Source organism: Phaethon lepturus, unplaced genomic scaffold (genome assembly GCF_000687285.1).
Source record: "Phaethon lepturus isolate BGI_N335 unplaced genomic scaffold, ASM68728v1 scaffold3872, whole genome shotgun sequence".
NCBI classification, from domain to species: Eukaryota; Metazoa; Chordata; class Aves; order Phaethontiformes; family Phaethontidae; genus Phaethon; species Phaethon lepturus.
Window position 1 is genome coordinate 9997 of NW_010522434.1, and position 16176 is coordinate 26172.

Below are 16176 nucleotides of genomic sequence, written 5' to 3' on the forward strand. Positions count from 1 at the left end.
AGGAATGGGTCTGACTCTGACTGTTTGCGGTTCATTTGGAGTAGCTGTGCCATCTGCTGATTTGAATTGTGATGATCTTACCACCACCTGCCATCTGGCTCCAGTGATTTGTTGTTGGTTTTTGGGTTGGGTTTTTTTTTTTTTTTAAAGGAATGTTTCCCAGCATATTTATAGAAACCACCTCTTTTGAATCAGTCTTATTTAAAAATAATTCACTTGCAGCTTGTTAAAACTTTTATCGTTAATAGGAGCAGGGGTATAGCAGAGTATAAAATGGCAATGTATTTGCAGCAGTGCTTTTTATTCAGTGTTATTTTTCTCTGCTTTTATAGGCCCTTAAAATTTTCTAGTAAAAAATTACACTTTGGCAATTGCAGCTTTTAAACTCTTAATGATAGATAGCTTTTTCTTTATGTCTTTTTGCAAAGTCTCTAAGACAAATCTATAGAAAACCAGTAATTTATGGTGCTAAACTGTATTATGCTTCTGTGCGAAGAAAAGGGAGAACTTTGTTGCTCTCAGCTCTTTAGCAACTGTGGGACATCACATTAAAATACACCGATAGGCTCCCAGCAGCTCCATCTGTTACAGTAAGGTAGGAGTTGGTATTATTCGCCTTTTGGTGGGAACAGCAATTAGGCAAATACTTTAAAGTAAATTGTAGATTTTAAAATAAGGTAATGCTGTCTTTGAAAGCTGTTGGAATACATTGGTTTTACTCTGTGGCAACTTTCAGCAATAAAGAACTGTAGTCCAGAGCACTGATTTAATTTTGACACACAACGAAGGACCGCTCTCTGGTGTAAGGCAAACTTACCCACACCGTAAGTGGGATTCAAAGTGGTGGGAGGAAAACCAAGAAATCCTCTACCCTTAGCAACTTTTATTTATACTGGGGAGAGACAACTGACATGAAAACGGGGTCAGGGAAAGTCAAGAGAGCAAAGCAGTTAGCTTCTGTTTCCATGCACGTTAGTTGATGCAGTCTGTGATGCTGCATACCATCCAATCATATGGGCAACATGGTCGAAGACTTACTGACTTTTTGTAGGATGTCTCTGTTGAAAGCCTGTGTTTTTATGTTTTATATTTCAGGTACTGGCTTTTTTTAATGTCTGGGTGTTGTTGCTTCTGAAATTGACCTGCTAAAAATCCTTTCCAACTGACAAGCCTTTGGATCCACCAAGTATTTTTATAGAGACAACAAATGGAGGTTGTTTTTCTTCAGCTGATGCTGCTCTGTTTTGTTTAGGTACTGTTGTGGGAGTTGTTCTCTACACTGGAAGGGAACTGCGCAGTGTGATGAATACTTCAAACCCAAGAAGTAAGGTATGGTGAGGAAACAGTCTTATAAATAAAAAATGATAAATTTCTGCCCATTTTTAAAGAAAATCCTTCCAAATGCTATATGTACACACTGTAGGGACAAGCTCATAGGAATAATGATTCTTATCTTCTGACCTGTGATTCAAGATAGTTACCATAGCAGAACCTATTTCTCCTTATTTTTTTGATCCTATTATGCATGTGTCTTCTCAGTTTTTTAAGATTGGTAAAACCATTGTTTTATATGGTTATAACGAGATAATCCCAATTAGAATAGGAAAACTTATCCTGCTGCATTCTTCTGTTATAGCAAAGCTGAGACAAGGTGCAGGGATGTTTACAGAGTCTGCAGCTTTTGGCAGCATGAGTCCTCTCACACCTCTTCATCCATTGCTTAGCTTCCAAAGGATGGAAGCCTTATTAAATAAGCTGGTGACAATATTGCTTATAAATTTAAATATGTTTGTAGCATTTTAAAAGAGAAGTAGTTGACTAGTGGGGAATGGCTCTTTGGATATGGCAGTTCATTCCTTTTGTGAATATTACATGGAGCTAACATCTTAATTTGTGTGCTTGAAATGTCTCTTATTGCTTTAGATTGGTCTTTTTGATTTGGAAGTGAACTGTCTTACCAAGATCCTATTTGGGGCTCTCGTGGTGGTTTCGCTTGTCATGGTGGCCCTTCAGCACTTTGCTGGCCGTTGGTATCTTCAGATCATAAGATTTCTCCTTCTATTCTCAAACATCATTCCCATTAGGTAAGGCGACTGCTAATTCTTCCCCAGCAAAATACCGCTTGCTTTGTTGTCCTCTTCCTCCATGCTTCTAGTGTGAACAAGCACACAAACTCTTACCTATTCCTCATTTGACAACTAAGCAAATTTAGAAATAGGAATCAAATTAGTATTCAAACATAAGAATTGCATTGCTGTTTCTGCTGAATTTGTTCAACATGTTCACCTCTTCACTGACTCCAACTTAGGCTGTGGAGTAGTCATTTAAGGCCCCTTCTCTCAGTGCTTGGGCTACCTGATCACTTTGATAAAAGCAGAAAAAAATGTAAAAGGAGGGTTATTTATACAGCATGTAGTGTAACAGAACCCAGTTGCCTTTTAGAGGGGACCGAAACTTTAATATTTAATTGTACTATATTAATAAGTAGATTGTTACTTTCGGTGTAGGTCTGGGATTCATTTCAGTTCCATTTTTAACCTGTTGTCTGCCTATCAGTCACGCGGTCCTTACTTGTCTGCGTCCATCTTCCTCTCAAATTATATCTGTTCTTCTCAACAGAATTTTATCATCTGTCTTTGAATTACAGTACCAATCCAGCAACGTGCAGTCCTCCCCATTTGCCACCCAACCACTGACTTTGAATGTACTTCTCCTGAAACACCCTCTTTGGCCACTCAAATTCAGTGTGGAAGATGTGTCCTTTCATTGCACTGTGGCAATTCACAGTGATTTTTTCCAACGTTTAACTGGTGATACTTTTTCCCCTTGCTCCTGCATAGTTTACGTGTGAATCTGGACATGGGGAAAATTGTCTACAGCTGGGTGATCCGCAGAGATTCCAAAATCCCTGGGACTGTGGTTCGATCCAGCACTATTCCTGAGCAGCTGGGAAGGATATCCTATTTGCTTACGGACAAAACAGGTATCGATGTAGAAAATACGGGTTTGAGTCATGGTGTGGTGGTGATTGGGTTTTGTTATGTTTTTGACCAGCCAGGGAGTATAATGTAAGATTTCTTTGGACTAGAAGAAATAAGCATTTCCTGTCACTTTGACAATATGATATAATCAGTTCTGAAAAAAAACCCAACAAAATTCCCTTTTTCTTGGTTCTGAACGCGCTATAAATGAGAGAGGACAGGAATATTATACTACTTTTAAGATCACTTAAAGTGTGCTATTAAACCATAAGTTGAAGGTAAAATTAAAAGCAACTTTATTTAGAGTTAGTCTTCAAAGCTGGATGAAGATAATTTACATGTGTAGGCAGAAATATACCGTCAGCCTGTTGTCCTCAGTTTTTTACAGTTGAGCTTGAATTCAGAAGGCCTAAGCTGTAATGAAAAGCTTGGTCTGATATAAAATCCTGGTCCCACTGAAGTTGCTCCCAGAAAGTGTTTTTTGTTCCAACAGTACCAGAATTATGCCTGCAGCTCTTACTGGCATTGACTTTGGAGTGAATAATCTCATTCTTATATACTGGCACAGTGATGTGTACCACTGCTTCAGGTTTGTTAATGTTGTCTTTTTGCTGGCCTCAGCTTGTGCCGAGAGCCTAGTGCAGTGACTGGTTTAGCTTTTGGCTCAGTTTCTCCTGGATTTGGGGCACAGCAAGGGTAAGGACGTGTGCTGCGGAATAGGTGTGTTGGTTCCCACTGCATGTCTGGTGCTGCTTCTGTTACAGGAACTCTTACACAGAACGAGATGGTCTTCAAGCGACTTCATCTGGGAACGGTAGCTTATGGCCTGGACTCCATGGATGAAGTGCAGAGCCACATATTCAGTATATACACGCAGGTAGAATTAAATTACATTGCTTAACTCTTTGCTCATGAAGAAGTTTTATGGGTCACTGGGCTAACGGTGAATCAGTATGGCAAGGATCTGCCTACTAACTACTACTTTTTTGGAAAAGTCTGAAGGTCATTGGATGCTTAATACATAAATATAATCATGATTGCTTATGACATTCGTAGGTTGTTTCACTTCCACCAGTCTTTTAACTCTAACTGCCACAGCACGTGCATGGATCTGTAAGTATGTAAGTGTGCGTATGTCCCTGTGTCTTGCTGCTGAGGTCTGATTGTAAAATAGCATACTTTTATTTAGATATTCACAGTTTATGGCAACCACAGCATTTGCTTTGTTGAAAAATTGGCTCTGGGTAATATTTAGTGGATTAAGTTGCTGTTTGAAATGCTGTGTACTGGGGCAATAATAACGGAAGAGGAGCCATCGGTACTCAGTAACAGAGAACAATGTACCAGTATCACTGCTTTAGGCCTGTTTGTTAAAAAGAATCACACTTTTACCATTTTCTTTTCAGTAATGCACCAGTGATCTTACACGGTGCATAACTGGTGTCTACTTTGAGAACTATCTACACCTAAAGAAGGCAGTAAAGTCAACATGTAAAGTACAGAACAAGAAAATCCTGTTTTGGGAAGTTTCTCCCTTGCATTCCTCTTTCAGTGTCACAGGATGAGCCCATGTCAAAAAAGCCTTCTTAGACTTTTATTTCAGTTTTGTATGATAACCAGGTAATGCCACGTGACTTGTCTGGGTCAGCAAACTGTATTCCTTAGCATGTTACAATGGACAAGACGCTTATGAATTGAAACTTCCTATAGATACCTGCATCTCCTTTGTAAAACAAGGGATGAGGTTTTACGTAAGAATATTACTACCTGTAAAAAAAAAAAAAAATCAGCTGTCAGTGGCTAATGTACCAGCCACCCCTCCAAGTGGCACTTATTAAAAGAGTTAAAAATTATCACTAATTGTATAAGCACAGAATTATTATTTTTAATTTTCTGTTAATAACCATTTGCTCAACTGCAGCTAGAAATAACTTTTTTGTGACTTACTGACAATTAGATTTTTTTTTTTTTGTAAAATATGATTCCACAGATGCAATCTGCAGATGTTAGTGATGGGTTACTACTCCTGTGTTCTATGTCAAGCATTTAAATTTCTCAATAGTTGTGGAATTGCTTCATTCCTACAGAAACCAGAGAAGTTACTTTTGAAGTACCCATGCTTTCCCTTGAGCCTGCACACCCAAGGCAGTGAACTGGATTTTTTGTGTCACATTGTTTTTGCTTTGCTCCAGAGACTTTTAGGCTGAAGTATGCTTTCTGTACCCCCCACAAAGTGAAACATGAAGCCAGCATTCTTGCCTGGAAAAAGGCACCATGTACTGTATATAGGATTTTTATTTTTGGATTTTATTCATGGTGGCAAAGTCGCACGGCAAGTTTCCTTGACCTCAGTGATCCGTTTGGTGGCATAGCTTTTTCCCTGGGCAGACTGTCAGGCTACAATGTGCTTTTAACTAAGCGTATGACAGTTGATAAATACCTGGTATTTTGAGTAATTGTCTTTTTCACTGGCATGTGTCTCAGGTAACTTGTAACTCCTCTAGCCATTTCTCTCTCTTTCCCTCCTCTGCTTTCACAGTCGTCTTAGCATCTGGTTCTTCTCTTGATGTTGAGACCCTTAAATGACTGAACTGTACTTCAAAAAAAACAAACTTCAGGTCTATTTGCCCTCACTTTGTACTCAATCTCCAGAGAAAACTTGACTATTGGTTAATTATTTGCCAAAGTATTCAATATTTGTTAAGAACATATGGGTGACTCTGACTAGTCCAGTATGTGACGAGTGCTTTATGTCCATCTAAATGCACTTCAACTGAGGGTTTGGTGGTGTTTGATTTGGTTAAAGCCTGTTGCAAGAGTGCTGATGAGCAGCAGTGTTAAATTTGAAGATCTTGCGTGTCCTAATCACTGGAGTGTGGAAAATAGCATGTGGAATTACACCGGTAAAGGAGATGTCTCATAAAACGTTTATCATTACCAAGTGAGATTTCGTATAATGAGAAGCATTTGCTGGCAGTGATTCATTTTGAACTGTAGTTCTTATTCTTTGCCCTTATTTTTACCATGTTGTGGCCTTTGACCTGGAAGTGAAACTTTTGTCCTCTTGACACTAAAGGTTAACAGAGCAGGAAACTAGATCACTGTGTGTCCCTTCTTCAACCAGGATAATTTAGTAATTGTGCAATTATCTGAAGACTCCCATTCTGATACTAAAAATAGTATTAAAAATTAAATTAATGTAATTAAGATTTTCTAGGTTCATACAAGTCATCTGTTTTCTGTTTTCGGCAATTATATTCTCTTGCACATGAAACCCAATTGACTCTAAATTTTTGGAGCCACTGGTCTTTTTTGGAGCAAAAAGTGGTTTCACTGAGTCTTCTGACTTTGGTTTTTCACCAGTCGGTGTTTGGTGGAGCTGGAACAAAGGGTCTTTTTCTCACTGTACCGTTCCAGAAACTTAGGTAAATCTTTCGGGGCACTTTACTCCACCAGTAGCAGTGACAAAGCAGCTGCGCTACGGCGGGGTGTGTTCCCACGGATGGTCTGAGTTAAGGTGCGTGAAGCGTGTGTCTTGTTCCTGGGGACACAAGAGTCTGCACAGCTGCTACATATGTGGTCTTCACTGAAGTAAAAACTTAATTTAAATCTTTCTTTTCTGCAATAAGACTCTATTCTGCTCTCCTTTTTTATAAGCAATCTCAGGACCCACCCGCTGTGAAGGGCCTTACCTTAGCCACCAAGGTGCGAAAAACCATGAGCAGCCGAGTGCATGAGGCCGTGAAGGCAATCGCGCTGTGCCACAACGTGACGCCAGTGTACGAGTCCAACGGGGTGACGGACCAGGCTGAAGCTGAGCGACACTACGAGGACTCTTGCAGGGTGTACCAGGCCTCCAGTCCTGATGAGGTCGGTATCCATTTGGGTGTATAAAAATACAAATATGACCTTGTTTGTTTGCTGGGGGGGGGCGGGCGGGGCAAAGGTGAAAGTACTCCAGTCTAGTGAAGGGGATAATATTTTAATGCATTTATCGCACTGATAACCCATGAATAGACCGTAAGTGCCCTCTCAGCTGATGCACTTCAGCCAAATCCGCCTCTCTGCCTGAAGCTACATAGCTACATGGTGACTAGTATCTGGCTGTTGTCTGAGCCTCTGCATCGCGGAGTTTGCTCATGATTCTGCCCCTTTTGTCCAAGGTATATTTTGCAGTTCAATGCCATGAGTCCCTTTGATCATGTTTGGTAAATTACAGACAGTCTTGTCTTGTTGGGGGACGATGACACAACTTGTGGGAGGGGGTACGAGCACTCCCACAAGTCAGCTTGTCCCCGACCTGCAAGGTGTTTGAACTTCCAGACCAAGTGAAAAGTTGTAAATCACGCTGGGTAGCACTGCTAACCCAGGACAGGTCCCTTCCCAGGCGGGTGGGACAGACCTGGAGCCTGAGTGCATTCTGCAGAGTGAGTGAAGTGTGTAAGAGTTTGTCTGGGAGCAAAGCTGTGCCCCGCCAGGTCTCTGCCGGCGCCCAGTCCAGCCAGGGCTACACAGGCTGGTACAGTAGAGAGAAACTTCGCAGCTCTCCAGACACTCGCTGGAGACTTCTAACACTTGAGAGATCAGGCTCAATACAGGGCTTACTATTAAAGTGCTCTTTTCCACCCTCTGCAAAATTTGGAAAATCTAATTATAGTGGTGTTTCCTTCTGTGATGAAGACAGGAGGAATAAAATACGGTTTCATGTATTGGTTATGCTTCTTGGATACATCCGCTTTAGCGTGACCAAGGTAAAACAATTTGTTTTCTATTGATTTGTAAAATTATACTTTTTTGCCATTGAAAGAGACTGCAGTTTGAAATCTTCCCATAAGAATCCTACTGATGGTATGAGATCATATCACCCATTTGACTACATTTAAGGGTTCTTCCATTTATTGCCCCAAATGAAACAGATTTGCCCCTGATAGTAACCTTTTCACCTCTGATGTCAGAAGAGAAGCTGGTTTTCCTCATTTGTGTTAGAGGTGAGAAATTGTTTGCATAGAAATAGATTTGTTCATTAGAAGCCCAGCTATCTGAGGATTTTGAGGTTGTTGCATGTATTACTGAAGGACTGGCACACAGCCACACTCTGTGGAAACAGAGTTAAGTTTCCACATTTCATGTATATTCAAAATGTTCCCTATAGGTTTGGGGTTTTTTTTTCTTCCCAAAGTAGGCAATTCATTCATTTCCGATATTTTTGTCTGCACGCTACCAAAGCTGCATCTTTGCTCCCCCCCGCCCTCCTCCATTGATGTGCCTACAGTGGCAACAGGCGCTCACTCCTCCCTGGCTTTGGAGCTGGTGAGCGGTGTGCTTGCGTGTCCTCGCCCTCACGTAATTGAGGTCGGTGCTTTGCTTACCTCTTCTAATGCGTTGCTCTCCCCTGTAAAGACAGCTTACAGAAAGCAACTGCCTTTGGATTTAAGTGAGTTCTGAATGATTTCCAGATGGTAATTTTTGGGATCTGCATTTAAGTTTTTTGGTGTGTTCCCCCCCGCTCCCCCCCCCCAGCATTTACTGGCTGTTATTGCACAGATCCTCTGTTTACTTACCTATATACTGTGGTATATAGTGAAGTCAGTGATTTTTCTTTTCCTCTTTCACTTTATACTGTTATGTCTTTAAAATATTTATGCAGCAATTTGTCTCAAATACGCAAGGGATTATTTTTTGTTTGTTTTACTATAGCATGATAACTAATCCTTCCAAAATGGTTGTTTAAATTCTTTTTTCCTTTCTTGTGGTGCTTTAAGTAGAGAATTACAGCGGGTTCAGAAATCAGATATGCTTTGCTGCACTGAGGAAATCTTGTCTGTAGGTCTTAGATCTACAAATATTGTTTAGACATGCTCTGTGTATGTCATACTAGATGGTACAAAATGCAGGATCAGCACAAGTCAAGTCCTTGAGAGGAGAGCGATGCTGTTAAATAACATTCCCTGTAGGGGAATGGCTTTGGACTCCTGTTAAAGCCAGCCTTTGAAATCCTATATCAATAAAATATTGCCATGGCCGGGAAGGTCAGTTTATGAAATGAGTACAAAAACTTGTATTCTCTTTACTTTAACAGCAAGGGTAATTTCTACCAGTTGGCATAGGATTCATTTCCTGTAACAGAAAGCAGGATTTCCTAAATTTGTTTCCTGTGCACACTGCCATTTAGAAGTCTTGAAGTATCTTTATTCAGATATCGGTTACAGCCTTGGGGCTCTGCAAGCGTGTCAGTTGTAGCCATACAGTAACTTAACAGGGGAAATGAAATAGATATAATCTGATCAGAGATAAGAGTGCCTGGGATTCCTGGGCAAACAGTCTTTAATCCTGACAACCCACTGCAGCTGCCAGGACATGAAAGGGTGCACCGATCAATTGGTTTCTGCCTGTTGTCTGTCTGCCTAGGCAACCCTAAATGGGACATTTGTAGAGCAACTCATGGCACAGAGGGATCAATTTGTCTCTTTAGAATGAAATTTATTAGTCGATATCCACTTCAGTGGTGGCTTGGGTAATTTAATTGTTGGAAATAGCAAAGTTTGGGGGATAATGTGCCAAGCTGCCGTAGCTGCTCTGCTTTGTGACGCTCTGATCTGTATCTGACTTGGCCTGGATGGAGCTGCAAGCTCCTGGAGTGTGGTCGGGGACTTTATTGATTTCTCCTCATCCCTGAGCATGGGCTGCCTTGAAAGTGTGTGAGGAGTTTCAAGCCTGCTTAAATCTCCTTGGTTTAAGCTGTAAATATATTTTTGCGTCTTGAATGTGTCTCATCTTTTCACTGTGGCTGAGAGCACCTCCAGTTACCTGTTTGCATGGTGCAGAATAAACCTCTTCTGTCTCATACTGAGCTGGGAACGTGCTCCCCGTCCGGGGGTGCCCAGACTCTGCCAGAAGAGCCATCGGTGCTTTTTTTGCCATTGGTGTTGTCCGCTGGTGCCGTGGCGCTTCGCAGAGGCCATTGTGTTGTCTGTTGAACGGGGACGGTAATTTCAATGCTTTTAGTACATCTGATAGGAACACTTCAAAATTATATCACTTTCCCTCTCAGTTATTATTCATTAAGCACTACAGAGGCTGGGAAGTGGCACGTTCAAAGGGGTCGGCCCCACTTCCCCGCCAGTGCTCAGTGTGGCTCACCTGGAGGGCCATTAAGGGCTGGCAGGACCCACGCCTGCCTGGGGACAGCATGGAAGACAGGGCATTTCTTTCATTATTCTTCCCTTTCCATTGATGTACCTTTTTGTGGTCTCGGGGCCATCCGAAATGACTGGCGTTGCACAATGCAATGCAGTTAGTTTGAAGCGTGTCACGTTCATGACGTAGCAGCTCTGACGTGCTGCTCGTCCAGTTGTTCCTCTGTGCAAGGCTTTTCTCTTGGGGTTTAAATGCTTCCTGACATAGGATTTAAATGAGAGGCTGGCAGGGAAGGAGGGAGGAGGTGTCTGTGAAAGTAAGTAGCAAAGGAGAGGCTTTAGCGGGCTGAGCCAGGAGCAAAGGTTTGTATCTTGCAGCTTACCAACGTGGGCAATTTGAACACTGAACATCACATCATGCTGTGAAAAATTCTCCAAATTATTTATTAACCAGAGTATTAGAAACTCAAGCTCCATCTCTGCTTGGGAGACTGTTAGGAGGATTATCTAACTGCACACTTTAATGCACTAAGGATGGCTTGAAGAAACTTTTGAAAAAGATAAGCTTGAAAGAGCCTTTGATTTGTTGTAATCTTTGTGAATAAGGCTGCAAAAACTTGCTAATATGAAAACAAATATTGATTCAAATTGGTTTAAAGATCTTTCAAGGCAAAGCCAACTCAACTAATTTTTTTTAACTGGCTATTTAAGAGTACTTTATAAAAGGAAAAGTTTCTTTTAGGTTGTCTTTTAAGCCTAATTGTGGATGAAAGGGAGCAGAGTTCACAAAACATTCTCCAATTAGACCCAGTTGTATCAATTGATCTAGTTAAATCTTGACTCAATGCAAGGATTTATAGATTCCATTTTTATCTGTATCTCATATATGTGAGTTCCCCAAATAAATTCCATTTTTGTCTGAAGTATTTGTGGTCACTTAAGGCAGTAAAGGCAGAAACTGAAAGGCACAAGGGATATTAACCTTCAAGTCAGCAGCAGCCATGTGCCCAGCACTCTCATGCCTTTGAAAATGTCACTGCAAAATACATCCAGTATTTCAAGTCTGTGTGAAGAAAGTATCCCTTGATGCTTTCTGGAGGCCAGTGATATATGGGCTCATGTCAGCTGCTGCTTCCATCCGTTACTGCCGAGACAGCTTCTAGAGTTAAACCCCCGTATCTCAGCAGCCTCAATCTTAGATGGATGTGTCAGCTGAGGTGAGGATTCTGGGGGGATTGTCAGGGAAGAAAAATAAAGGCTTTGGTCTTCTGTCATGACTGGTCTAGTGAAAGCTTGTAAAGGATTCAGTGTTATAGGTCCTTAAAGATTAGGAGCTGCAATCAGAATGATACCCACGTAAGTTCAATTAAATTAGTTCTGGCGTATGCCTTGAAAAATCTTGGGTTTGGTTTGGAGTTTTTGTTTTGGATTTTTGTAATGTTTGAGGAAAAGGGGTTCTCTGCTAAGAAGTGTCTGTGAGCCAGCCTTCAGCTGTCTTGCTGATCAGTACAGAGGTTGAAAGTTGTTGATGAGTTGTTACTACCAAACAGAGTATAACACAGAGCTCATTTTCTTTGCTTTTTTATTATGAATTTTTAATGTGCTCTGCATTAGTGTTTCTGGCTTTAATATTGTAAATCCAGGGTGACTGCATCATTTTGAATTCTTGATTTCATAAACAGCAAGCTGGGAAATAGAACATTCGAAAGTGTGTTTGTAAAGAGGTTTACCTGATGTGCTGCAGCAGAGGTTTGGGCACCCCAGCCTGCGCCTGCCCTTGCTGAAGGGCTGTCCTTCAGGATGTGGCAGTCGAAGTCGGGGAGCGGACCACCTCCTGTCAGCCTAGGACAGCCTGGCAGCTGAATGGGACGGGGGCTGCGCTGCCCAAACCCTGAAAATACTGTTAGTAAGCCTCTAACTTCAGGAAAAGCCCGCTAGAGCGAGCCGTGTAGGAGCACCTGCGTGTATGAACGGATCCACTCCATAGCACCACTGGCGAGTAGCGAACTTCGCAGCCCCTCCCCACAGCCCCCTCAGGGGAGGTGTGGTGTGGGCTGGCCACCCTCACCATGGCCTTCTCCTCTCAGGTAGCCCTGGTACAGTGGACCGAGAGCGTGGGTTTAACGCTGGTGGGCAGAGACCAGTCCTCCGTGCAGCTGAGGACACCGGGTGGCCACATCCTGAACTTCACCATCCTCCAGATCTTCCCCTTCACTTACGAGAGCAAGCGCATGGGGATAATTGTTCGGGTAAGTGGCTTCGAGTAAGCTCTAATGTCCTTGTGAGTCTCCAGCTAACGCAACGTGGAACGTACGGAACATTTGCTCTCAGCTGTGCTGTTCGTCCTGGTCGAGTTTTGTGGTCTCTCCTAGCTCGGGCTATTAAGCTGGTTCTTTCTTTTGAGCTAATACTTTCTCGTTGCTGGGTTTGTGTAGTGAGACATCCTTGTCCTTGGCCATATTTGGCGGTCAGCGCTGTAGTGCCCTGAGACATCTTTAGTTTATTCGTCTTTGGTCCCGTGTTCGAAATAACAAGGAGCCTAAGCTCCCAGCTTCCTCCAGCTGCTCCTTCTCGCGCGCATTTTGAACTCTCCGTGTGCTCTGGGGTGGGTTTCAGCTGTACAGCTCCTCTGTCTGCCCCATCGGTTCCTGCAGGGCGCTGCTGGCGGCAATGTCGGGCTGGGGACGGGTGTCCGGCCAGTCCGTCAGCCAGCGCTGCCACTCGCCGTGAAAGCATGTCCTTCCGGGATGGCGCTGGGAAGGAAGGGGGAGCTCCAGCGTTTCCCTCTGACTGTGAAACTGAGGGCCCTGGGGATGATGGAAAATGTTGCAAGGTGGAAGGAGATGTAGGAGGGACTGGTGGAGTAGAAGAGCTAAAACCTGAACGTTTTGGTGGTCTATGTGCTGAACCAGGGCTCAACAACTTTGATGATCAGCAGAATGCCATGTTTTCCCTCAGGTAAGGCTGCTGTTTCAGGAAAGCTTGAAGCCAGCACTGCCAGCAAAAGAAATAGTGTTACCCTGTCTCCAGGGACCTGAGTTCTGTGTCCGCTCCCACAGTGGCTGACAGAGAGGAGGAAGAGGAGCCTGGCAGGGGCAGGACTGCTCTCTCCAGGGGAGCAGGCACCAGCAGCGTCTCGGGGAAGTTTGAGCTGACTTTGAAGCCTCGCTCTGCGTCCCTAGGGTTGTCTTTTCATCTGTACAAAAGCTCCTGCCCTTCCTGTCGTGCCCATGCTGCGGACGTGCTGGCAGAGCTGGCGGGGCTGTACGGAGGACTGGGGCTGTGAGTCAACCCAGGTCACAAATCCTGTCCCCCCTCGGGGTCATCCAGGAGCAGGAGCCCAGGCAGGTTCACGGGTCCAGCTTGCGCTGCGCCTCCAAAGCAGTTGTGGTGGTACAACAGGAGGTGATGGAGAAGGCAGCAACTGGGAAGGAGGGAGGGAATCCTGGACCGATGCCACAACAAACAACTTTAGGATGTTGTTAGAGGTATTGTGGAAGTGCTCCCTAGATCTCTGCCAGGCATCGAAACTCCTGTTAGACCCCGCAGAAGTACAACACTGCAGGACGAGGCACTTGCAGCTGCAGGGAACTGTGGAGATTTTTTTTTTTTTGCGCTGTTTAACAGAGCCCACGGCCGTCCTGAGAACATGGTGTCATGAGTAGGGTTTGAAAACAGGTGCTATAAGGTAAAAGGGTGTGTTTGTGCAAGTGCCTTTATTAGCAGCAGCAGGCACTGCACACGCTAAATACCTGTCCAGCTGAAATTGTATGCATAACTTTGTAGTTTATATATGTAGGTTATATACAAATACAATATAAGATAAATTACCTGAAAAAGAAAGAAGAAGGAAGCGTGGGTGTTAAAAACAGTTGAGATCAGTTCTCATCATTATCATCATTAGTTTCCAAGACAGTGCTAGAGAATCAATGTCAGTAAGACAAACAAACTGAGGTATGGTAAGGCACTTCCATTTGCCTGCAAAGCAAACAGGGTGAAGCAGTTTGAGTATGTCTTTTGGAGATAATTAAAACATCCATGTTATTTTTTTACTGAGAGTACAGTCAGATAATTGGTACCAGGAATCTAAAATATGAATATGAAACCTGTAATCCAGGGCAAGATATAATTTGTTGTATCATTTAAAGGGATCTTCAGCTTTGTTATTTAGGGTGAGGAGAATAGGTAAAATTGGTGGGTTTTTTCTTTTCTTTTTTCTTTTTTCTTCTTTTTCCCCCTCCGTTTAATTTGTGATAAAACTGGGTTGCTGCACATTTATTTTGGCTTCTCTGGAAATAGGATGTAAAAATATCTTCTGCCTCATGTATTTTAAGTTACAACAGTAGGAGGAGTAGCCTCTGTCTTTCACTAGAAACAGTTAGGATCAGTAGTGCACACGTGGGCCTCATCGATAGCAGATTAATTTGGTCTGCTTTATTGGCTGCTGCTTGGTAGCTTCACAAATCTCAACTTCTCTGGACTCCTGGAAGAGCACAGCCCCTGTCAGAAACGGCACCGTGAAGGGATGATGTAAAATGTAAAATGCAGTAGTTGTATTCAACAACAACAACAAATACTACGGCGAACTTCAGTATTCCTGTTACCAAGAGATTTGGTGATAAAGATGGAACTGTAATATGTGCATGTAATTACTTTTGCAAACCCGTGAAGGACAGGCTGTGTTTAGTGCAGACTGAAAACCACTAAAGCTGATGTAAATGGCTGTATTCGTGTTATCCTACCTGAGCATTTTGGACCTGGATCTCCTGTTGCTCAAGGAACTGCTTTTAAGTTATGGATCACACACCACAGCACGGTGTAGCGGGGGACAAATTTGTATTTCCAGTTGTTCCAGGCTTTAGAATATTAAAACACGCCCAAGGGCAGGAATGTTAGTTGAAGTGGGCTGATAGGCTGAGCTTGTACAAAGTAATCGGTGTGTTAAATCCGTGAATCTAGAGATCCGACTGAATGGGTTTGAACATACACAGTCATCGGTGTTCCCACGAGTGTTTCTGCTCTGTGGGATACCTGCAACAAGTGTAGTGCATATCTGTTTGAATATAGCAACTGTAAATTCTTCAGATTATTTTTATAGTAAAAATGAGGCGGAGACTTCAGGCAGCCTTTTCAAGACCTAGAATAAAAATATTAGCAATAAAAGGGGGAGGACTAAACAACCTCCCTCCCCATTGCTTACTGTAAGTGCAAACTTTTGATGAGGTGCTCTTTTATCCAAGGTGTAAGAAGTGGGCTAACGATCAAAGCCCGGGTATGCTTCATTAATTTGTGTTTATATGCTCAGCAGAGAAGTGGATGCCCTTAAATTTTCTCATCCAAGTGGAAAGGAGTCCTCTTTTTTTCCCCTTCTTTGATTTGAGGATTATTCCTTTTAAATTACTTATGATCTGTATTCTCCCCCTTCAGGAAGAAGAAGGTTTCTATTTTGCATTTCTGTATTTAGAATATTACTGCTCCCAAAACCAGCAAAACTCCCACTTGTGGTCAGTGGGAGCAAGATCAGGCCCAGATCCTGACTGTAAATCCTGTTAATGAAACATTGTCCCCTCTTTGTTGAGCTTGTTAATCGAGTCTCTTCATTTTGTAGCCGTTGGGCTGCTGCTAAGCCATAAAATCAGCTCCCTGATATATGAGAGCTCTGCATACCCTGTGCAGAAGCTGGTTTTGAGTAGCAGATGCTGGCTGCCTGGGTATTAGTCTGCCACGTTCCCATATACTGCAAAACAATATCTTCAAGCAGGGTTTTCATTTTCATTTGGGGGGGGAAAAAAAAAGAAAAAAAGAAGAGTTTATAAATAAGTTGTTGTCAAGTAAAATTTTCTATTATTAAACATACATGTACACATGCGTAGGCACTCTGTGTGGTTTTGATCCACAACTTGCAAGGTGTTTACCTCTTCAGTGTATCGTGTAAAACTGTGCTGTTTGCTTAAAAAACAGAACTAAAGGGAGGGAAAGTGGCGTGAAGTATCCAGCAGACAACAGAAGCAGCGAGCAGCCGGGGAGGGGAGCGAGGAAGGGAGGGAGAAGCTGCAGGA

At 42.8% G+C, this 16176-nt stretch overlaps 1 protein-coding gene across 1 annotated transcript in view; it reads left to right on the forward strand.

Moving 5' to 3' along the window:
• The window catches only part of ATP9A (ATPase, class II, type 9A), a gene marked incomplete at its 5' end in the record, with an annotated part of 38060 nt that overhangs the window by 6290 nt on the left and 15594 nt on the right, over window positions 1-16176 (forward strand). The window contains 6 exons of the mRNA XM_010281801.1: window positions 1253-1329; window positions 1924-2084; window positions 2841-2983; window positions 3746-3858; window positions 6639-6851; window positions 12205-12366. Of these exons, the coding sequence (XP_010280103.1) occupies window positions 1253-1329; window positions 1924-2084; window positions 2841-2983; window positions 3746-3858; window positions 6639-6851; window positions 12205-12366 (869 nt within the window). The remainder of the gene's footprint in view (window positions 1-1252; window positions 1330-1923; window positions 2085-2840; window positions 2984-3745; window positions 3859-6638; window positions 6852-12204; window positions 12367-16176) is intronic.